The 24,010-nt window shown below is 47.7% G+C and overlaps 1 protein-coding gene across 1 annotated transcript; it reads right to left on the reverse strand.

The window, feature by feature from the left end:
* Window positions 1-1,698: 1,698 nt before the first annotated feature.
* LOC119452546 (pseudouridine-5'-phosphatase) lies at window positions 1,699-22,658 on the reverse strand. Its single transcript, XM_037714624.2, has 4 exons — window positions 22,598-22,658; window positions 17,011-17,229; window positions 5,379-5,611; window positions 1,699-1,893 (listed from the first exon to the last, which is right to left on the reverse strand). The coding sequence occupies exons 1-4, from the start codon at window positions 22,656-22,658 to the stop codon at window positions 1,699-1,701; spliced, it is 708 nt and encodes a 235-aa protein (XP_037570552.2).
* Window positions 22,659-24,010: the final 1,352 nt, after the last annotated feature.

A 24,010-nucleotide genomic window follows, 5' to 3' on the forward strand; every position in this document is an offset into this window, starting at 1 on the left:
AAAACCTCAAGGCAGCTACCTAAAATGCTCTTTTCTCTAGATGAATAAATTCCCAGCGAACGGTTATCGCCATATGCAAATAAAAATTATTTCTTTTGATGATTTTATTTGTACTACCTTAACAACGAAAAAAAGGATGAAAATTACCTAGATGTGCATGAAGAATACAATATGGTTGCAGAAGATTAACGTGTATGATTTCTCAAGTATTACAAGGCTGCCACGAACAGAACACAATAGAGTAAAGAGCAGCTCCGCGTCCAATGCACTCAAAAAAGTGACATAACAAACTTATCTAGCTCACTCCCAAGAGACATCAGTCATGCTGGTAAGCAGAGTACAATGTTGGTAAAGAAATACTTTGAACAAAAATCACATTGCGTGCACAGCTGCCAGGACTACTGCCATAAAAAAGTTGGTTGCTTTATTAATCTTAATACAAAACTGTGTTTTAGATATTGAAGATATTGACGCATTCAGTAATACTACGACAATGTAAACAAAATAGCAGAAAATACGACCGTCTGTATCAGGAGACCTGAACGTCCAATATGACTGACAACATCAAATATTTGCCATTTCAAGCTCTAAGCAAGCAACACAGTGTGCACGTTGTTTGCTGTATAATAAAAAAAATAAGGACGTCAGCGAAACGAACAAATAAAATTGATTTAAGTAATGTTTCTGCCAAATAACGGGCTCCGAGAATGTTATCGAAATGCTGCGACTGCATGTTACACACAAATATGAACGCGCGCTCTCCCAGCTGGTTGCAATTACTAAGGGTATTCTGAGTAGTCCTTTGTGTGATTTAGGCGGATTGTGTGACGTTAGCGCTCTATTAGGGAAATGAGCTCACTGTTTTTTTTTCGAAGTAATGAACGGAATATGTGCTGAGCGCATTCTTTTATGAACGCCAAAAATTACCTTCTGTTCACGCAGCGAAATGACGGTGATGTAAATGACGACAGCGCATGGTATCATATGCTTTACTGCAGTGATTCTGATTCTGATACGAACATTGTTGACAAGTAAAAATGTTGAGCTATTCGATGCGCTTCTGTAAGCGTGACAATTCAAAATTTTCGCGTAATCAAGCGCATTCATTTCAGAATCGTAAGCATAGATTCACTATAGGGAATTCCAACTATATTTTGCGCGGCGGTGTTTGGAAGTCTACTTCAAGTAACTACGGAGATACACGCTGCTGGTGTAACGCCTGGAAGTTGCTCTGAACATGGAGGTGTGGTAAGCAAAATGTCTTCTTCACTACATTGGCATGGACAATAGTATACATTGGGAGAAACCGGTGCGAGTTACCTAAATCAAATTCAGGCATTTTGACCTAAGCCAGAATATCGATTGTACGCGGACTGTGACTTTTGGGTAATACAAGGAAGACGCGAGGATTTCCTACACTTTTGTATTGCGGCTGCATATTTTCACGTTTCATATACGAATTTTTGTTTCAGACGCCACGTGAGCGTCCGTACCGATTCCGCACAAACTCGTACCCATTCCACTCATAATCTGCGTACATGCTTCAAGAGTCCTCAATGCCGCAGTACACAATCAGCAGCCCTGAACCAGTATTTTTGCGTAGAAGAGGATTTGTGACAGCCTTCGCTTAGCAAAACGAGAATATTAAATCAAGAAGTGCGAAAAGTTATACGCAGGGTCCTTCTCTGCAGCTCTGTGCTAACAATTCTTAGCGGTGTCTTCAAAAGGCGGTAGGCCGAAGACCTCAGGCTTGAAGTTCATCAGTGAGTCGATGCACAGGGTGGCCCGACGCTTGTTTTGTTCGTCCATCCGAGGGTCCGGTAGCATGACAACTTGCATTCCAGCGGCGAGAGCGGCAGTGACACCGTTAGGGGCGTCCTCGAATACCAGAATCTTTTACAAACGGACAAAAGAACAGCGTTGTTAGAAAATTAAGCCCATTGAGCACTCTCTGCGAGCGTTATAAGAAAACAGCAACCCGCTCTTTCATTCTGACAATAAAATTATATTTACTATTTTTCGTTGCATTTCTCTCTCTAAAATTTGCAGAAAGATTACATATGTTGCTAGTATCGTTCAACGAAACGCTTCAAATAGTTATTCCTGAAGTGTAGTTACTGAGAGGCCTCGATATAAATTCAGCTCTTTGCAGCAGCTTGCTTCTGCAATGGTAAGTTGTCATTACGACTGTGTATAAATATACTCAAACAATCCAAACCTAAAAAATGCCAATGTTTATGCAAAATTCTGGCCACGAAATATAACATTGGATGTGAAGTTGTGCTGCGTGGTTCTGTAACAGAATGTCTATGAATGAAACGTGAACACGCACACAAGATGATGTACAAACAGCTGCTTTATTGATATTCACAAAGCAAACTACATATATAGAGATCCGCAAAGATCAAGCAATAAAGAGGATGTGAAGCACCTATGCCGATTTACCATCAGTGCTTGTTTACTGGTTATGTCTAGTTTTGTTGATGCAATTCCTTTGCCTCGACGCAAGACAGCGTGTTTCACTTAACTTGGGCTAAACATTAAAAATATGCAAATGCTAGGCAGATAGACAGATCCAAGGTAATGTTGTTTTTCGTCGCTAGGAAATACTCAGATTACTTTTTGCAACTTCTCATTCATCATAATTAAATTAAAAGTGTCAATGAAAAAAATGTCGAGCAAAAAGAGAAAATTCCGATACGTCGTTCTGTTGCTCAGTACTTGCTACATAAAGTTTTTCCCAGCGTGACAGATGCCCGCGAATTCACGCAAAGTGCCTCGAGCGGCCAGTCGGGCGACAATTTTGCGTTTATTCTCCGCCTTCTTTCGTGCTCTGAAATATATTTTCATGTAGAACGTCTTGAGCAACAGAAAGCTGTATCGGGAGTTTTTAATGTTGCTCTGCAATTTTCTTATTCACACGTTTCGTCTAATTATACTAATTCAGATGTTTATAAATAATTAGAAAAATTATCTACTTAGGCTAAATGGAAAAAATGATTCTGAATATCTCCAACCCATGACAAACAAAATTACCTTGGTTCGGCCCAGCTAAATGGCATTTGAATATTTTTAAGGTTTGGCCCAAGTTACGCCGAACGTCCTGTATAACGCCTAATGCGCATGCAAAATACACTAAACATGCTGAAATCCTCAAATATTTCCAACTTCCTTTTGTTACTTTTGCAGTCAACGTTACAAGGGAGAAAAATAAATGTAGGCCGTCTTCAGTCTTAAAACTTTGTACATGGTCCAATATAGTAGTTGAATAAAACATATTCAATGTAAATTGTGCAACAGCATTTTTAAACATTCATGGTGCATTAATGCTTGTTTGGTAATATATATTGTTACGCGCAAGTACATTTTTAACGCAGCTTATGACTCCGGAAGCAAGAAACGCGCGCTTTCATGTTATACCTACATACAGCAAAATGAAATGGTAAGATAACATTCGTAGACCGAAAAAAAATACTAAAACGGAGAACAAATACTAGTTTCTCAGCACCGGTGTATGCTGTCTCCCCTCATGCCATGCCCATTTCTACCGTATATACGACTCTTAAATCTCAGAAGCAGATGTACGCAATTATGCGAGGAACGTAAATTACTACAAACAATTCTCTCTATGAAGATACGTGATCAGCATTCTTCTTTTGTTCTCTAAACATCACATTGTATTTTTTTCTCATACTCCGGGAAGCGTGCCTCAAGCTTGGTGCCATATATTTCGAGCTTTCGCTACCTCTTTTATTCTAACTTCATTTTTGAGTGGGGTAAGAACAAGACAAGTCCGACTCAATGCACGTATGTTCTTTTTTTTTTTTGGGGGGGGGGGGGTTGATTTGTTTTGCTCAACGTTACGCGGATGAATAAATGAGTTTAGTGTAGCGTATGTTAATGCTCTGCGCACAGGAAATCAATAACGCTGAACACATGAAGCGATAAGTGCACTACAATAAGGGCAAGTAGGTCAGTACTTGGGAAAAGAAACTTCTTTCAATACACAGGTCACTCATTTATTTTTCTCCTTCTGCACAGTGTATCTTGGAAGCATTTTAGAGAGCTAATGGAGTACATCACTTTTCCACTTAACAAGCTTGATTCCATCATTCCTGCAGAAAAGTCAGTAAATTGCGCCCACAATCGAAGAATCTACAGAAACACCAATAGGCAGTGCGTATACCGGGTGGCCCATGTAACTTGTGCCAAAATTGAAAAATATAGGAATGCCACGTACCTGGACACAAGCAGGATGATGTTGAATGTCATCGCCTGGAGCAAGTCAGACAATTTCGCCTAATTGCATAACTATACTATATTTATTGACCTTCCCAAACATTATAAGCAGAACAATATTGCCAATACCAAAATTGTACGTCAGCAATAAAGATGCCCGATCAATATTTCTGTTGCTCTATACATGCTACGTAAAAGTTTTCCAAGCTGAAAGCAGCCCCCGAAATGCATTTCGTGTTCTGTGAACTTTTCTTAACGCTTAGAAAACGTTTTAAAGCTTTATATAGCACGTAAGCATTGCGCAACAGAAAGATGGATCAGGTTTTTTCATGACTGCACTTAACTTTCTGATTGGCTATATTACTCTGATTGCAAGATTTGAGGATAATTACTTAATAACCCATTTTCAATCAGGCTTAATACAAAAAGGCAGTCTGACTCGCTATAAGCGGCGCCAAACATTTTTTTGGTTCTGTCCAGCTACGTGGCACTCGCACATTTAAAAAATTTGGCAATTTACTTGGGACCCCCGGTGTATACAGATGCCGTATAAGAATGAGAGAAACAAAGAAAACAATAAAAACAAGAATGTGTTTGTCTAGCCATCGTATTGCCTACGTGAACGCTGGTACAGCAGACGATTAGGACAACGCCACTAAGACACACGTCAGGGTGACACAGCAAGCACAGTTCCGTTCTAACGCACATTAATAGAAAGATACACTGTCTACATTTTAATCTTTGTGCCCTTTGCAACAATACGAATGCCCAGGAGATCGTATTTAAATGTCCTCAAGAGAGTGCCTCAAAAAACAAACTAAATCGGCATAATTCCTTATTGTCCCTATTTAGTGCTTCGTGTCAACGCAAAATTGGTCAAGATTATGTGGCAAGTTCGCCGTTGAAACAAATGAGCTTGTTGAAATCTTAAGAGGGCGCTTCCTTGGGCGATATGTAAGTGCATACTGTTATGTATGCACTTACAATACAATATGCAGATAAGAACACAGGAAGGCACAAAAAAAAAACACCAGCGCTTCCTTTTGGTTATTTGTGTGCCTTACTGTGTCCTCGTCTTAGAAATCGTAACCCTTACCAGTTCATTAAAGCGATACATTGAAAGTAAACATATGAAGTACTTTTTCGGGCGGTGGCTTCCCTTCGAACTTGGACGCTGCGACCAGGAAGATGTCCGGATGCGGCTTTCCGTGCTTCACTGCGGGGTCGTCGCCTGAGCAGACCACGTGGTGGAAGAGCGCCAGCAGCTCCTTGTGGCGCGCCGTCTTGAGAGTGAATGAGACGCGCTTCGAGCTGGTAGCGATCGCCAAGGGCACGCCGTGCTTGTGCAAGTGACGCACAAGTCGGTCGACGCCTGCACGGAAGTGCCAGTGTTTTGCAGTTCAGTAGGCAGAAGCACATATTGGATAAACAGCGTGCGCTCTAGCAGAAGTATTTAATTGTTCTATGTTAACTTGATCACGACGTGGGCAGCGCGGAAACAACAAATACAAAAGCAAACACAGGCACAGCGGCGACCATCAACTGACACTTTTACTGAAAAACCGACATATGTAGAAGCGCTGAACAACATGTGATCCCAAGTAAAAAGTTGAAAATCAACTTTTTAGTTCAAACGTCACTCAGTGGTGCAGTGTACCGAATGGCTTCGAGGCTACTAATAAGAAACGGCTCTTCAATTTCTCATGCCACCTTGTCTTTGAATCTCGAAATAACCCCGGTTTTAGAAAACATTAGTGCGCAGCCGCATTCCTTAGAATGTAATGGTAAGTAATGGCAGACTGGTCGCTGCCTAAACGATCGCTTAAGAGAGCATGCCTACAGTCTTCGCTCCGGTACTGGCAGCAACTTGGCCTTGCACTACAGTGTTTGTGATCTGTGCCGTAATCCGGAACTTGACTTTTCGCAGTGCATGATCCGCAGACGCTACCATGACGCGTGTGCCCGAGAAATCTTTGAGGCTGCTGCCATTGCAAGGAATGGTGCGTCTTGCGTCAGCACTCCGTCCGTGGCCTTGTCTGAGGCAGAAGTAACATATATCCGGAACCGTCACAATTCGCGGGATATCCAAATCTAATCAGTGTCTATTTTTTGCCCATGCGCAGTGATATACCCTTCTTTTCTTTCTTTTTCTTTTTTTCTTTTTTGGTATATACGTGTTCCTTTCTGAATAAAGAATTCAGTCGTCAGTCAGCGCTGGTGTGTGTCTCCCTTCTTGTCTTCTTGTCGTGTTTTTTTCGCGCTGTTTCCCTTTCGGGTAAGTTTGAACACGGCTTTCCCCTCAATGAATCCATTAATGTGTTATTAAATCAACGACCCGTCTGCCCGACATAAATCTTTTGATACACACAATGTTTGCGACACTCGCCCAATCGTTCACGGTGCTTGATCGGGCAGCCTTGAACGCTCTGGCCTTCGCCTTCTGCCTTCTTGTTCACTGCCACGCATAGCTTGCAAAGCTTGCTGCTCCCCGAAAAGATCACGTTAAACCAATACCTTGCCCACCCCGCACCTTTTTTTTTTTTTTTGACGATGGGACACACCGTGAACATTCGCAATGCTAGCAATCAGCTTCTTTTGATTTCTGTCTAGCTCCAAATCTCTCGCTTCCGCCTTTACCTTTTGCAGAACTCTTTCGCCCAGGAAGGCCGAATAGTCCCAAGGAAAACGCGTGAAAGCTTCAGTCACTCAAGTTATCTTGCAAAACTTTCCCGCATGCAATGCGTGCATGACTTCTTAAATACAGCCTTCAAACCGGCGACTGCGATGGCATTCTTGACCACCTTTGTATGTCCCGGACGGAAGTCATGGACAGGTTACACACTACGTAGCGCGTACAACTAACGCATATATTTCCATCGCAATATATACTGTTGTGTCTGGCGGTCCTTCGGGGCACAGGAGGCCGGCGCCGACTCAGACGCTCCAACCTGGCGCCCCTTTCTCGCGGCCGAGAATTGTCACCTGGGACGAGGGATTAGCAGTTGGTCTCCGGGCTACCTCATGCGTGGCTAAACGGCAGCGTCGCCCCTTGGTGCGGTCCCGTGAATTACCAGCGCCGCCCGAACCACAACGAGGTCCGGCGTCGATTGCGACGCGCCAAACTGGCGCCCTTTCGAGACAGCCACCGCCCTCCCTGATTCCGCGAACTGGCCGCTATGGAGAGGCGAATCTTGAAAGGGGCCAGTGTCTGGCAATCCCGGGGGAACGACATCAACGTTCGGTTCCCAAGGTGTCAACCGCTGCCTATGTTCGGGGGCGACCTAACAAGATTGGAGGCGGAGCCCGGCGGGAAACGACGACACATCACGTGCGGGATATGGCCACCTGATCCAAGATGCTGATTGGCTAAAAGAACTACAGTGTATTCCCTCGTCGAGTGAAAGAGGGAAACGAAAGGGATAAAACAGGGGACTTGAGTGTTGTGAGAGACGCTTCACCATGTAGAGACGCTTGAGGCTTGACCATGTAGAGCACGCTTGACCATGTAGAGCACGCTCGACCATGGAGAACGCTCGGAGATGTAAACGCTACCACATGCAAAGATGTTAGCACGTAGACGGCTCCAATATTCTGGAGCCCTTCTTGTAAAATACCATGTACAGTGTATATAAAACAGTTTTCTAATCTCCCTGGATAACTCCTCCTCTTGGCACCTGGCACGGCACCACACATGCAGCCTTCGTGGACCCACGAAAAATCACCATTCGCAACAGTGGCTGGCAGCTTATGGGATCGGCCTGCGTTGGCTACATTGGTGTGGTGAGTGCTACGTGTTTGCTTCTCTTTTCGCCAGACTCATTAGCGCAGGTGACTAAGTCGTTAATGGTGTTTGATGTTGTTAGTGATTTTGTCTCACAGACCAAGAATACAGTGTCTCGTGGGCTGAATTACTAGTGGGGAAGAAACACAGGGTGCACTGTAAATACGGATAAGTTTGAAATCCAGGAACTCCTCAAAAGTTGTGAGCCGATGGGCATTTTGGTTGTCCCTGCGGTAGGCAAAAGTCAACAATTGGAGCTTTTACAGAATGAGGAAGTGAGTGGGGAGAAGGCCGGAGAGGCCAGGAAAATTGTTTCGTAAGCGAAGAGAGGAAATTCTGCAATCTCCCAAAGTGGCAGCGATAAGGACGGGCTTAGTGCCGGAGTTTGCGCTTCATGTCGCCAGAACTCTCTAGTACAAGTAGGTAGTTGCTAGGAGAGTAACTTTGTGTTTTCTGGCGGGCACCATTTTGGGAAATTCACCTTCTTTAAATAGCGAATTTTAGGAAGGGGGAATTTTGAAGGCAAACGAGATCGCTATGGAGAAATTCAGAGTGCAGGACCTCCTTCTAATTTGCGAGGAGTTAGGCATTTCGGTCGACTCCACAAAAACGAAAGAAGCGGTTCTCGACGTCATGAAGGTAGAAGAGGTGACGGTCGAGGAAGCTGATGAGGCTTGGGAGACAATAGAGGAAAGAAAGCAAAAGGCAGAGGAGTGCAAGAGGCGCGAGCGTGAAGAAGCAGAAAGGCGCAAGCACGATGCCGAAATTCGCGAGAGGCGCGAGCAAGAGGCAGCGCAACGGCACGCTCTTAGGATGAAAGAGCTCGAACGGGAAAATCAGATGCTCAGATGGCGGACAGCGCGACGCCAGCTCCACACTTTCGAGACAGACGAGGGTATTGTTAATTTCCTCGCCGGTTTTGAGCGAGTGTGTGAGAAAGAGGGCGTCAGCCGGGACTTGTGGGCTGAGCGATTAGGAGCACTTCTCCCGTTTAGTGTCGGCGCGTGTTTTATGCATTGTTTGTCCGAGGAGAAAGCGCGCGACTACGACAGGGCTAAGAGGGCTTTGTTCAGGCGCTTTGGTGTAGCATGGCAGGCCGACTTCGAAGGCCCAAAAGACAGTGAAAAAGCCGAGCCTGTCGAAGGTAACATTAGCACTGAGAGGACTAGTGTAGAAAGCTTTCAAAAATGTGTGATGCAAGTGGCACACACACAAAACGAAGAGAGCGGTGGATTTCCCGCACCAGAAACGGAAGGCCCTTTAGGCCAAGTGTGTACGGCGGCGGCAATTTCGGCCAGCCTGCCAGACAAGGTCACGCATTGCTTCTCGAATAGGTCGGAGCAAATGCTGAGGGAACCGGGAAAATCCATCTCCAGCAAGGTAGCTTTCAGGGCAAAAGCACGTGAGGAGACTCAGGGACTGATAGGCTTATTCCCTATTGAGCAGCGGTCACAGGGCCATGGAACGATTCCAGAGGCAGCTGTAAGCAGTGATGAGTTAGACGTGTTAGTAGCCGGAAGCGAGGTGAATGCGGTCACCGAAGAGAGCGGTGGTTTTCCCGCCCTAGAACCAGGGGCCGACTTCGAAGGCCAAGATGGCAGTGAAAAAGATTGCTCAGACAGCGCTGAGAGGGCTGCGGTGCCCGTCGTTAACGGACACAGTGACAAGCGCGAAGAAACAGCTGTTTCGCCATTTAGCGAGGCTGTTCTGGAAACAGAGGCCGACTTCGAAGGCCAGCAAGGAGTTTTGCATGCTGTCGACGGCAGTGATAGAGCTAGGGAAGCTGAAGGTAGACTTCATGACAAGCCAGCTTGCTCAATGTTCAAATCTGGTAATGTTCTATTACAAAGGCAGACGCACTGTGAAACCCGAGAGGGCAACGAAATTTCAAGTGCGTGTGCTGATGCCGCAGGACCAACGAAGCATGCCAAACAAAAAAGGCGTAAGCGCAGGATGCGAAAGGTGGAGGCGGTCGGGGCATCTCGAGTCAAACGTGCGAAGCGTCAAGGCGACATTGGTAAACGCGCTAAGATCATGATCCAGCCAGATAATGTGAAAAAGCGCAGGAGGGTAACTCCCAAGCTTAGGCGTTTGCTGAGGTCAAGGATCGGCGTGACGCACGTCGCGAAAAGGCGAGTCTCGCGAAGATTCAGGCGTAGTGACCGTCGCCTGACCGCAACGCGTAAAGTGCGCTGTAGACAGAGGGATGGTAACTGTCGCCTAACCGCCTCGCCTACAGCGCATTGTAAGCAGAGGGACAAAGGGAAGCGTCCTGTAGGCTGTTACAATGGCCGAGCACTCGCGGGGGAAAAGAAAAGGGTCTGCCTAGCAGATAATGGGACAGTGCGCGCACGGGTCTGTCAATGCCTCCCCCTCCCAGTACTTGGAAGCGGCTGTTCGAAAGTCGCAGCTACAAGGTGTGTCAGGCAAATTAGGGGGTTTTGCCTTATTCGCGACAGCAGCTTGCGAAATCCCCGGAATGCGCGACCCCTCGAGTGCGTTTGAAAGAAAGGGGTGCGTTTGCGGCCCGAAAATAGAGAAAACAGGAAGACGGGTAGGTTTTTTTTTTTTTCTTTCGAATTCTGTCTGCCCGAGATTAGTTGAGTTTTGAAAGTTTGACAGGCGTAAAGAACGCCGTAGTTTTTTTGTTATGTTGTTAACCTTTCCCGGCTCAGGTTAGACTCACGATTTAAAGGGGAGTGTGTACGCGGCGACAGATAAAGAATTGAATTGCAAACAGTGTCAGGGTTGCAAATAGTTTAGAAGGTCATGCGCAGGTTGCGCAAGTTGATGACCGGAGCTTTTGCATGAGTTTGTAATAAGTCGTAGATAGTTTGCCCATCTGTTTATTTGGCATTTTCGGTATTAGGTAATGATTATGTAGCTCTCTGGTGCTAAGTGTTACGAACTATGAATTACTGAAGGTCAGTTCTCCCTTCGCCTTCCTGATCTGTGGAAGCTCTGATTCATAATTACCTAGCTTCATTACATAAACCCAGTCGGTGTCTATTTGCGAAGACACATCGTCGGAAGTTTTGGTACTTGTCTGGATCAACGAGCACCTTGTGTTTCAGCGTTTTCTTTAGATAGGGGGCAGTCAGATTTTTGGAATTGGTAAAGTCTGGCGATGAGAGTGGCTTGCAGTGGCGCTTGCAGCATTGTGTGTGGCTGACAAAGGTCGCTCCTTGGAGCTTGGAGCTTGTCATTTCTGCAGCCCAGTCAGAGCCCACCTATGAAGAGGCCTTTGGTGGAAGATCATCATTCCTGGAAGCAGCGGCCCCATGGGGTTGAGCGAAGCAGGCATCAAACCGGCCGAGCTGCATGGAACAACTCGACCTCCCGATGCATCATCTGGCGGCGGGGGTGCTGTTGTGTCTGGCGGTCCTTCGGGGCACAGGAGGCCGGCGCCGACTCAGACGCTCCAACCTGGCGCCCCTTTCTCGCGGCCGAGAATTGTCACCTGGGACGAGGGATTAGCAGTTGGTCTCCGGGCTACCTCATGCGTGGCTAAACGGCAGCGTCGCCCCTTGGTGCGGTCCCGTGAATTACCAGCGCCGCCCGAACCACAACGAGGTCCGGCGTCGATTGCGACGCGCCAAACTGGCGCCCTTTCGAGACAGCCACCGCCCTCCCTGATTAAGCGAACTGGCCGCTATGGAGAGGCGAATCTTGAAAGGGGCCAGTTTCTGGCAATCCCGGGGGAACGACATCAACGTTCGGTTCCCAAGGTGTCAACCGCTGCCTATGTTCGGGGGCGACCTAACAAGATTGGAGGCGGAGCCCGGCGGGAAACGACGACACATCACGTGCGGGATATGGCCACCTGATCCAAGATGCTGATTGGCTAAAAGAACTACAGTGTATTCCCTCGTCGAGTGAAAGAGGGAAACGAAAGGGATAAAACAGGGGACTTGAGTGTTGTGAGAGACGCTTCACCATGTAGAGACGCTTGAGGCTTGACCATGTAGAGCACGCTTGACCATGTAGAGCACGCTCGACCATGGAGAACGCTCGGAGATGTAAACGCTACCACATGCAAAGATGTTAGCACGTAGACGGCTCCAATATTCTGGAGCCCTTCTTGTAAAATACCATGTACAGTGTATATAAAACAGTTTTCTAATCTCCCTGAATAACTCCTCCTCTTGGCACCTGGCACGGCATAATACCTGGAAACCTTCGTGGACCCGCGGACAATCGACATTCGCAACAATACTCAAGTCCATGAACTGTATGCACCTGCAAATGTGAACTTCAACCCCGACCTTTTTTCTTTGAATACATTCAACACTTTTTACCCGCGTGTCAACACACCTGTTACCACGGAAGAAAAAGATAATCACCGACATACCCAAACCTACTTACAGCAATATCTTCTAAGGCGGTTTCTAGCTCACGGTCGACCTCACTCAAATAAATGTCACTCAGAATTAACAGGTGCAACACTGGAGCCTATACAGACACCCGGCTTCACAATCCAAATACCATTCAAGATGGGTTCATCCATATCATGCCGTCTGCTCAACGCCTGCTCGCCATCCTGTTGGTACATGTTCGAAGTATTTTTTGGCGAGATGTCTTTTTTACAGCGAAGCTGTCTATGGCTAGGATCCCGGGATTTCTTCGTGGCGTCGCGTCGACAGAAAACTATTATCATCGATGGCGCATACCCCCAAATGCAATGGCTAACCCCCCGGAAAGGCGAAGGCTACAATCACTCAACAAAGTCAAGCGAACATGGCATACATTCTATGGAATCACGCATATAACCTACAGAACAGCATATCTTTCAAAATGTCACAGTTTCGCCCTAAGGGCGAAGCAATGAATGCGATAGCAACACAGCAATGTCATACGAAGTAAGGTGAGCGGCTTTGGTAGGAACAACACGCAGAACTGTTGTCGACGCCATCGGCGTTTTGCCCGCGTTCGCTCAAAATGCGTGCGGCGTTGGTGACTGTTGCCGGAGCCTCTGATATAAATAGGCACTGCGTGCCGCAGCTAAACGTCGCCTCCCTTCCCTCCCCCTCCCCCACGGCCTCTCGCTCGTTGGAAGAAGGCGCGTTTGCTCTACATACATGGTGATTGTGAAGGAAAACAGAGACGCCTACTTCTGCAGCCCTTAAGCGAGCACGGCGCAGAACGCGCGTTTGTTCTCCGCCGTGCGTTCACTCCCCGTGAAAGACGCGCCCCTCGCGCCCTTTCACTCGCACATACAGCGTTCGGCGCGCGGCGGTGGTAAGTGGTTCTTGAGGGAAAGGGAAAGGTTGGCGCTATCTTCTGCAGCCCTTGAGGGAGCACGGCTCAGCGACGATTTCTTCTCCAAATGACGTCATACGGAACCTCACGGCGACGGCGACGGCGACGGCGACGCCGACGGCAGAAATCTGCTTTTGAGTGTCCATATAATTGCTATCGCAATAATAAGGAACAAGGTCAAAACAGGCATCTGTACCACATAATTGATAAGGCGCTCCTGCGCCTACGAGGAACGTAGCGCACGTAATGCGAGGCACGTAGCGCTCCCCACATACGCTTCCCAGTAAAGATTACTGTTGCGCAAACTGCTGCGGCGACGGCAGCTTGACTGTAGCTTACTAAGCAGGGAGTGACGTAACTACACCTTTATACTTCACAGAAGGTCTCGCCTAGCAAATGATTTGTGTTGTGACAGTGCTATGGCAAGGCCACGTATAGTGAGGACTCCTGAGTATAGCACCGATCATATGAGCTGCGGCGAATTTTTCTTCCCTCTGGCCCACTCTGCGTGTGCACGAAGTAGCAGCGCCAGCCAAGTTGCAGGTACTCGAAACGTCGTAGGCTAATGATTAGGTAAAGTGCATGTGAATGTCGCTACGTGAATTTCATCCTACGTCACAACAGACATTAGTTCTAGTTCGTGTTTACAGCTTCGCTGTCCAACCACCTTCACAGCATGTATTAGAGACCATTTATTTTATGATGTGTTTTTTTTCGTGCCTATTGAAGGTGGACCGCTTCACACGTACGCTAAAACGAGAACCCTGACATCGATTTGGCCAGCCGTTACATGATTAAGTCAGAACAGCCCCCTTTAGGTACAGCAAATTGCAAACCAATGACGCCAAGCCAACCATGCAGACTGAATAGAAGGCTATTGCAGGTACCTTTGAGGCCTACTGTGGGGAAGACTCATCATGCGACATAAGGTAAACAGATTCAAGACGCTTCATTTACTTCGTCCGTCATATTTGGTGAAACTTCGGGTGGTCCGAACAATCATAACATCATGCAGAACGAATGAAGCCATCTTTACAGCGATGGCCGTTATGCTCTGACTTCGGTAGTCATTTTAGCGCCCGCCGCAGAAACCGTATAGCGCTTTGCCAGAAGTATTTAAACAAATAAACAAAGATGTGCCTCGGCCCACAATATGAAGCTGTGACTAAATAGCTAGAGTACTATTGTGCAAAGTAAGGTCTTGTACGTCCTGCGACAGTTTGCCATGCAAACGTTTTACAGCGGAGCTGTATATGCGTACCCTCCCATAGATCTTTCAGTGTCCGTGCCTCAAAGCTCCCGCGCCCTCTATGAGGAGGCAAAGCAAACCAATGAGGAATGTGCTGACACATGGCGTAGCAAGAGGAAAGCTTTGAAACTGACGGCGAGTAGCATCAAAGATCGCGCCGGCGAGGCTGCCCGTAAGCGTCGGGCGCAACAGGAAGACGGGTTCCGCGAAGCGGAGAATGCGGCGAAGCGACGCAGGTACCACGCCAGTAAATTGGACGAGCACGAATGTGCATATGCGAAATTCCAGAGGGGCTTTCTGGACAGACGTTTCGGATTCAGTTGTGCAGTGCGCGAGGCACTGGGGTTCGAGAACGATTTGATGGTGTTGGTAACTTTCGAATTGTCGCGGAGAGTGCACGTGATGCGGTTTTGATAGCTACCCCAGCTCTTGACTTAGCCAGCTACTCGGTTTGGCTGCGACGAGGGAGCACTAATGGCAGTAGCGCACATCACTCATATGGTGTGACAGGTGACTGACAAGCCACCTGCTGAATTCCCGCGCCTGCGCAAACAACCGAATTGGCAGTTAATATTTAGAGTGTGCTGGTATGGGGAGGCCGCGTGTAGTGCGTACTGCCGAAAAAAAGTTCCGCTGGTAGCCCACATTCACAGAGTGGAATGGCTGCGATTTTTTTATATCTCAGCCACTGAAATGATACCGTAGCAGAAAATAATACGTTGGGAGAGGGTGGCCACACCGCCAACTGCCATGACTGGCTCCGATTGGCCAGCATATTCAGAAATGTTGCGGCCTGACACGGGCACAGGATACACACGCGAAACACGGGAAAAGTTACTTTATCACATTAGGACTTGCATGCGAACTGATTATGACAAGTGAAGTCATGTACACGATAACATTGAAAAAATCTGGTAGAGCTTTAGGCAAAGCAGCATTTCTTTTCTACAGTTTGTTCACTTTTGTAAATTCTGATCTCATCTTTCTAAGAGCCCGCTCGCAAGATGCATTGCGCGTTAACAAACGCCTTATTGAACGCCGTCTATGAAGGCCCACTGGCAATGTTTTTCGAAGACCCGAAATGATGGCCGCAAGGCTTCTAGACTGTAGTCCCGGCACTTCTTTGGGAATCCATAGCAGTCAGCAAACTGCACATCACCGCTCTCGTGCTGGTTCAACAATTCCTCCTGAACAAGGCAGCCTGCTTTGACACACGCCTTATTGCGCGCCGTCGATAAAGGCCAACTGATAATGTTTTTTTCGCAGTCACGAGATGATGACCACACGGTTTCCCGGCAATTCTTTGGGAAGTCCATAGCAGTCACCAAACGGCACATCATCATTCTCGTGCTGGTTCAGCAAATCAGCCTGAACAAGGCTGCCTGCACATTCTTGTCACCAGTCGCACTACTTACAGTAGTAGAATTGCCGGGTGTAAACAGCAGGCACGCCCCAAAGCCTCCGGCCATTTCGGCATTGAAACGAGAGGCCACGTACACCGCGGCACGACCCAAGAAAGTCAGTAGGTCGAGTACTTCCACAGCGGCAGAGCAGGCTGTGGACACGAGCAAGGCGATCACAGTCCATGTGCGTCAATTGTTGAGGACTTCGTGTGGCAGCGCAGAGGCCATTGAAACAGCCTGTTCATGTCCCAGCACCCTCTTAGTCACGATTCAACAGCAGCGCCGTGGCAACATCGTCAACAAAGATCTCACACAACTAGGCGCGTGGCAGAAATGATTGAAAGTCGTTTTATTTCTTGGAGCGCTGAAGGCGCCCGGAAGATTCGAAAATTCATTAGGCTGCGCCGTACTAGTAAGCTTCTACTAGTCCACTCGTACTAGTAAGCGAGCAACAACGTGAACGAATTTGAACGCAGCCTCAAGTAAGGAGCGAAAGGAAGAATAGGTGAACGCAGAAGGAAAAAGCAGTCTCTCTCCACCACTGGAAATCTCCACTTCGGCAAACGATGACGACTCAGACTTCTCGAAAGGAACAAACTTGTGTGCAAACCTCGACACTACAAAGACGGATACGGCACAACAGAGCGCTTTTCGAGGAGCGACGAGTTGGGCAAGTTGGTTAAGGTTCATGATTAGTGGCAGAAAAAAGGATAAGGATGAAGCAAGACAACCAACATGGTGTTAAACTGGCGTTTCTTTATTTCTGAGAATTGCCAATTAGCCTAACGTCACGTCGTTTTCGAAAGGAGATTGATCGCGCGCACCTTCGAATATGTTGTATCCAATAATGCACGAAGTTCTGCAATACATTCTCTGCAAATAATGCTGCTCAAGCTGTCGCCTCAGGGGTTCATAATATTGGAACTTGCAGTTTTGCTTCTCATGCCTCCCATGTCTCGACAAACAATATTTGTACAACGACGCCTACAGCTAACTTATTGCGCGCGCTAGGGGAAATATCGCGATTAAGAGAAGGCGCACCCTATTGGATAATGACTACTAAATGCGGGCCGTACTACCTGGAATAAGGGTAACCTTGGGGTACTTCTCGGCGTAGATGCGGCCCAAGTCTACCAGGTAGTCGTCCACGGTGAGCGGCAAGTTCAGGCCATCGATCACCATTCGCGCAGAGTCTGCGCCGGTGGTACCCATCAACTTCAGCTTCAGGTCCCACGTGTACTTCTTGCCGTAACGGTCGGCGATCGCCTGCACCGCCTCCTCGTGCATCTTCTCGGTGTCTGCGCAAGGTGAAGAAAGGGCTCATCCCCGCCAAATAAATAAAAAGTTCAGAAATGCCGCAAATTCCAACGTTTGTTTTGGGTAGAGCATTCCGTCTAATGGTAAAGTCGCTACGTCAACAGGCGGTGGGATATCGTTGGCATTTGAGCTCAGGTAGGTATTCTACTGGGCTGTTTCAAACAACTGCCGTGTCAGCCGATTGTGTTAACATCAGCGACAATTACGACGCCCATGTGCGGTTTACTAAAAAGAAAAATGTAATCGATGCCAGCTACTATCTTATGAATAATATTTTAAGTAAAAAATACACGACTAAATATTTGGGCGTGATGCTGTCGGGCGACTGCTCTTGGCGGGAACATGTGGACTATGTGGTTGGCAAAGCGGCAGTTGCTTTGAATTACATTCAAAGAAATTTAAAATGTGCAAATTCTAACCTTAAAAGCACGGCGTACCTAACTTGTATACGACCTATTTTGGAATATACTTGTACCCTTTGGGACCCGTCACAGATATGTCGCATAAATAAACTAGAAAAAATACAAAACAGAGCAGCCAGGTTCGTCTTGGGTAGGTACGGGAGAAGGTACAGTTGCACAGCAATGAAAAAAAGAGCTCAATTGGGAATCCCTGTCGTCTCGCCGAAAGAAACTGCGGCTAAAGCATCTGTATGAAATATATCATAACAAAACTGGAATTGATAGGAAAATGTACTGAAAACGGCCAAACTATATACCTGCAAGGACTGACCGCCAATGCAAAATTAGAGAATACCGGGCTAGGACGGGCCTGTATGCCAATTTCATTTTTGTTAAAATTATCGCTCAGTGGAATCGGCTGTCATATGGACAGGTGTGCAGTGTGAATCAAGGTGTATTTTTTCATGTTTGTAACCCCCTTGCTGTAACGCTTTCGGGCTAAGCGGGGATATGTCTGAATAAGGAATAAATCTTGCAGCTTCAGATGCAATAACCATAACAGCAAGCGTAGTGCTGCTCGGTCAATAAGTAGCACCCATGTAACAGGAGCATACATACTCCTAATCGAGTAAAAACAAAGTGCACACAAAATAGCGTACACGCAGAGTGCTTTCTCTTTTGAGGACACGTCATTCACAAGGACAAATGATTAACACGCAACCATGAAGATAGAGAAATGATCGCACTCTGCGGCACAAGGGCATCTGAGCTTGAATTTGCAGTCCCGCCATTAAATATTGCAGTAAATTCTTACGTCCTCTATCAACTGCAATGAACGTGGCACCACAACGACACCCTAACTTTTAGAATGCCATGCAAGAGCTTGTCAAATCACAAGCGGCGGCTAAATCGCCTTAAATATTTGGCAAACTTCATTCGCTTACGTGTTATCACTGGCGTTTCGGCATAACAGCTGCTCACCGTTTTCTAATGTGTAGCTGCTAAAGGCAACACATCTAAACTATGATATTTCTCACTACCCCATCATTAAAGTTGGTTTAGTTGCACTGCTTTTCTGCACATACGTCAGTTCCTGCTATTTACAACACTGCAATGCTATGCGCGAAATGACACCAGAAACGCAACACAACAAACAACCGCTATTTTAACTTCAGTTTTCAACTTTTTTATGAGAGCGTCATGAACTGTACGAGTAATTGCATTTGAGTCAACTAAACAGAGGGATAACCTGAAAAACACAGAAAGATGTGACTTGGTCCGTCACATACGTGGCTCGAACGTATCTCCATCACGCACCAAGAAGCACGCTGAGTCGTGCAACCCACTCCCTCTCTTTTCTGTGAATACTTTAGTCACCAGTCGGTTTACTCATAATGCCTTAGGGTGTAAGCAGTCTGACTAGTAGCGCCACCTACCAGCTTCAACACACAGCCAGCCCCGAAGCCAAGCCTAGGCGTGAGAAGTGTGCGCGAGAGTGCGGTGCGCGCGTTGGCTTTCGTCGTGCCTAGTCGCGCTTTTGGAGGCGCCATGCCTTGTAATAAGGTTCGTTATTAATGGTTCTCGAGCCTTAATTACGTTTCGGCCAGCAGCCGGCCCTTGCCGCCCCTCACAACTGGCGCAGTCGACCCCGAACCATGCCTTAAACATCGCATCTTGCCCGCCTCGTGAAGTGACTCGCCAGCCCACGCTCCTTCCTTTGTGCAGCTCCTACCGCCCGACGCAGCCTCTCGCCCGCTTCGTCCTTGCCCTTTCGCGCCTTCGCCCTTTGTGTTTCGCCGACTGTCGTGCTGACGCTGACGCCTGCGCGTCCGATAAGGTAGCTTGCCTACAGTGCCCAAACGGTTCGCCCTACTCGCCTTATCGTTTCTCGTGACTCTTGTGCTGCTTTGTCAACCGCCATGCCGCTCGTGAATTGGAGTGAGGCGACGCCGGCGGATCTAGCAGGCTTTACAGTGGATGACCTCCGTGAAGAGTTGGCTCGCCGAAATTTCGACGCTATCGGGTCGAAGGAAGAAATAATAAGTCGCCCTATCGCCGACATCGCCGAAAACCGCCCAACGAAGCCTCCTTTGCCTTCCCCAGACTCCGCCGCGTCCACCCAGCGTTGTAACATTACGCCGCTCCCGCCAAGCCTCGATGCAGCCCAAACTACCGAGTTGCTTACGGGTTTACTTCAACAGCTCCTTCACGTGTCGCAACGCGCCAAAGCCCCAGTTCAAATCACAACTCTTCCAGACCTCTCCGCATGGCTTCCTACATACAGTGGAGACGGCAGCATTTCAGCGTCCCACTGGGTTGAAGAGTTGGAACGAACTCGAAACTTGGCTTCGTGAGAACCTTCAACCCTACTCGCCGTCGCCCTGGGAAAACTTCGTGGAGCAGCCGCTGATTGCAAATCCGTCTTTGGCCGTCAATACCCAACATGGGAAACCTTCAGACAAGCGTTCCTAGATCAATTCAGTGCCAAACAAACCTTGCTACAGTGCCAACAAGCAGTCACTTGTCGCCTGCAGGCGCACGGAGAAAACCTTGTCAGCTATTCTCTGGCGAAGTTTAAGCTAATCTCTGGATGCCCAGTTATCCTCACCGATCACCAGCGCATAGAGTACGCCCTTCAGGGCATCGTCGACGCGAACCTGGCCACTACTATTGCAGCGCAGCGCCCAGACACAGTCTCAGCGTATATGAACATTGTAACTCGGCTTGATCAAACGTTAAGCCCTTCGTTCCTTCGAGCCCCACGCACAGGGTATCCAAGCGCCAAACTAACAACGCCAAGCCCACAGGCACCCCCACGTAACACAGAGTACACGAACCCCCAGGCTGTGTCAGACAAAACCGGCCCGCCACAGCGCATTTCAGCCCTACCACCAGACCAACAAGACGCTCGATACCTTACTATCTCGGCTAAGCATGGTGCTCCTGCCTATCGTTCTGGCCAGAACTTGGCCGAAGCTGTGTGTTCAGTGCCGTCAAAAGGGACATCTCGCATCCAAGTGCCCGTCTAGATCTACTGCTCCAACATCTACAACACACCTTTCGCCAGCTCTCCACAGCAGCCCTTCCGAGACCCTTGATGGATCACTGGTTCAATGTGCCCTTATCGGCGCCACAATTGCTGGCATTTGCCAAGTGCATGCATTTCCAGACAGTGGATCTAAAGTGACGCTTGTTTCACGTCGCCTGGTCAGCTCTTTGCCCCTCTTGCCCTGGACTAGACCTCATCTAGTCGTCGTTGGAGGAACATCAGTAACCCCAGCTGGTGCCATCTGTTTGAAAATTTCTGTTGGACCTATCACCGGTTTGGTCGAAGCAGCCGCCCTCGATAATAATGATGTGCCACTTATATTGGGTGAAGTCTGGTTTTCTTCAAGCCAAGCACAGTTGGTGTTTCAGCCGCCCCTGCCAAATGAAATTTGCCATTATCCAACAGCCACAAGTGTGCCATGCCATGAACGACTGCTGCCACGAATGTCGAATGCTGTTATGATCCAAGGGTCATCTTTCGGTCACTGTGTGCCTGGACCCCACAGCTCAGCAGGCCTACAGCGGTCGCCACTCACAGGACCAGACGAGCCCCCGTGGTTGGCACTATCTTGCCACAATGATGTTTCAAACACCTACAGCCTCTCTTTTGCGACCAACCGAGCTGCTTCCTCTACAATTGAGGCTCACATTGACCCATCCCTGCCTGCTGCGCAGCTAGGTAGCCACTTGCCAGTGCCTCAACAACAGGAACATACGAGCATTTTGTCAAAATACGCTGAAGTATTCGCTCATGGAGAGGATGACTTGGGCTTGTACGAAGGTGTCGAACGTGCAATTGACCTTCTTCCTGACGCCGTGCCATACAGTCGATCTCCCTACCGGTACTCGGCTGCAGACCGTCGTTTTCTTGAGGCCCAGAGAAGCATACTCCTTCGCCAACGCATCATTCTTCGAGCCTTAGGACCTTGGGCATTCCCCGCAGTAGTTGACAGCAGAGGCAGTAAGAAGCGCCTTTGTGTCAACTACGTGCCCCTAAATAAGATGACTGTGAGTGTTGTGCAGCCACTTCCGCATGCAGATGACATCATGCATGATATTGCTGGTTCGTGGTACTTTGCCTGCCTGGACCTAAAGTTTGCTTACTGGCAGGTTCGTGTGCGTGAAGAAGACCAAGCAAAAACTGCTTTCAGCACAAACCACAGCTCAGCAGACGTACAGCGATCGCCACTCCCCGGACGTCGACCCCAGCGCTTGGACTGTTCTCACAGTGAAGACATCAAGCAGTGCCCTTTCCTAGACCAAAGGGGCCGGATGTAAGTAGTCTGACTAGCAGCGCCACCTACCAGCCTCAACACACAGCCAGCCCCGAAGCCAAGCCTAGGCGTGAGAAGTGTGCGCGCGTTGGCTTTCGTCACGTCTAGTCGCGTTTTTGGAGGCGCCATGCCTTGTAATAAAGTTTGTTATTAATGGTTCTCGAGCCTTAATTACGTTTCGGCCAGCAGCCGGCTCTTGCCGCCCCTCACAAGGGAAGAATAGTTGCATTTTACGTATTGTAAAGGTACTGAAAGTTTGGGGAGTTGGTAGCGATTCGTTATGAAACTGCAGCGTACACATACGAAACAAGGACACAAGGCATAGGTAACGCACAATCGCTGGGGTGCTACCTTTACCTTGTGTCCTCGTTTCTTGTGTGTCCGCTGCAGTTTTACGCATGTTTTCGCGCTATTCTAGCAATGGCATTTCATGTCCAAACTAGGCCATTAATCAGGCCTGCTATATTGCAAATGTTTCGTAAATATTCTGAGCAGATGAGGTTGTCGCCTCCGAGATGCCATTAAGTTAGATGTGCATTGTGAAACTGCCATGAGAAGTATTGACATAAATGCCTGAAGTCCACTACCATGAAACGCGCGTCCTGTTAACACGCTTCCTCGCTCACCCAAAATCACGCCGTCCAGGTCGAAAATTACGTGTGTCACCGGCTTGAAGGTCGCTGCCATGGCCTGCACCCCTGCGTCCCTTTTTATGTTCTTTTTCTCAACCAATGGCACATGCCCACTTCGGGTAATTGACCGAGTTGCAAACTGCTTAATCATTTTATTCAAATGAGTATTCTGTGTCGACCATCTTGTCGATACGGTCCTTGGCCCAGTGAGCTGTAACCAAACCAATTAGTTGCGGTAGCAGCACAGAAAATTAAGGCTCGTAAAGAAACAATAAATGAATGGCCCGATACCAAATATGTCAAGTATCACTCCAATAGGTCTTTAATGTCGCTCTGCTCTTTAGCCGAAGGTATATTCTGGAAACGATTCTCTATCTCCTAGCCACATATGAGGAAATGCGTATTCTGTTGGCTGATTTCTTCTATATTAATTTTCTTTGCAGAAACGCTTGTTCTATTGATGTTAATGTAAGCAGGCCTTATTGACTGACTATTTACTTCAATTTCTTAAGTTATTATTTACATTTCAACCTATAGTTACGAAAATTGTTTCTATTGCTGGACTCCTACTACAGCCAAATTCGTAGCGGTTTCTCCAGAATTTGGTACGCTATTATACCGAGGAACAGCAAAGACATATTTCTGGAAATCACTTATTTCAGGAATTCTGATTTCAGTGACTACACATGCGACTCGAAAGCAAATCACGTGCTGATGTGTTTATCATGACAAGTTGCCGTTTCAGAATAAGCTCTTCACGCGGCCTCCTTTTAGACCAATGTTCAAAAGGCCTAAGCATCAACAAATCCGTATTCAGCCGTTAAAATGCTATTTACACAGGTCTGGCCTGACTTTGTCCCCTCTTTGTCACTTTTGCGATATAGCCGACGCCTGTCATCATTTTTGCTGTCTTTGCTCCCGCCTCTGCCACTTCGCTCCGCCTCTTTACCACTTTGCTCCCCCTTGCCACGTCGCGGTTTGCATGATTTTGGCAATTTATGAGATAAGAGTTAACTTTGGCGAATAGTTACGTGCTGGCTGCTGTCTTACCGAGTAAATGTCATCTGCCACTAGGTATCTGCCCAAATAGACAACTTGCTCCTGGCTGCTGACTGATCAAACAGATAACTTACGTCACGGGACATGGGCTCAAACGGACAACTTCGGCACTGCTTATGTGAAATTAGTGTGCCCATTCTTGGGTTGATCTTCCCTAACTGATGCGCCAAGGTGACACAAGGGGTATGTAATTTTAGCTAAGCTAAAGCGATAGCGACCACAACCGCAACAGGACATGCCCGCCTCGAGTGCGGCTGCTTAATGGGTACTCACTGCAACGAAGTTGCAGCTAGAATACTGGTCATAGTTTGGATTGCTACGGAGTTTTTATTGGAGGGCTTTGATTAC

The sequence above is a fragment of the Dermacentor silvarum genome, chromosome 5, assembly GCF_013339745.2.
Source record: "Dermacentor silvarum isolate Dsil-2018 chromosome 5, BIME_Dsil_1.4, whole genome shotgun sequence".
NCBI lineage: Eukaryota > Metazoa > Arthropoda > Arachnida > Ixodida > Ixodidae > Dermacentor > Dermacentor silvarum.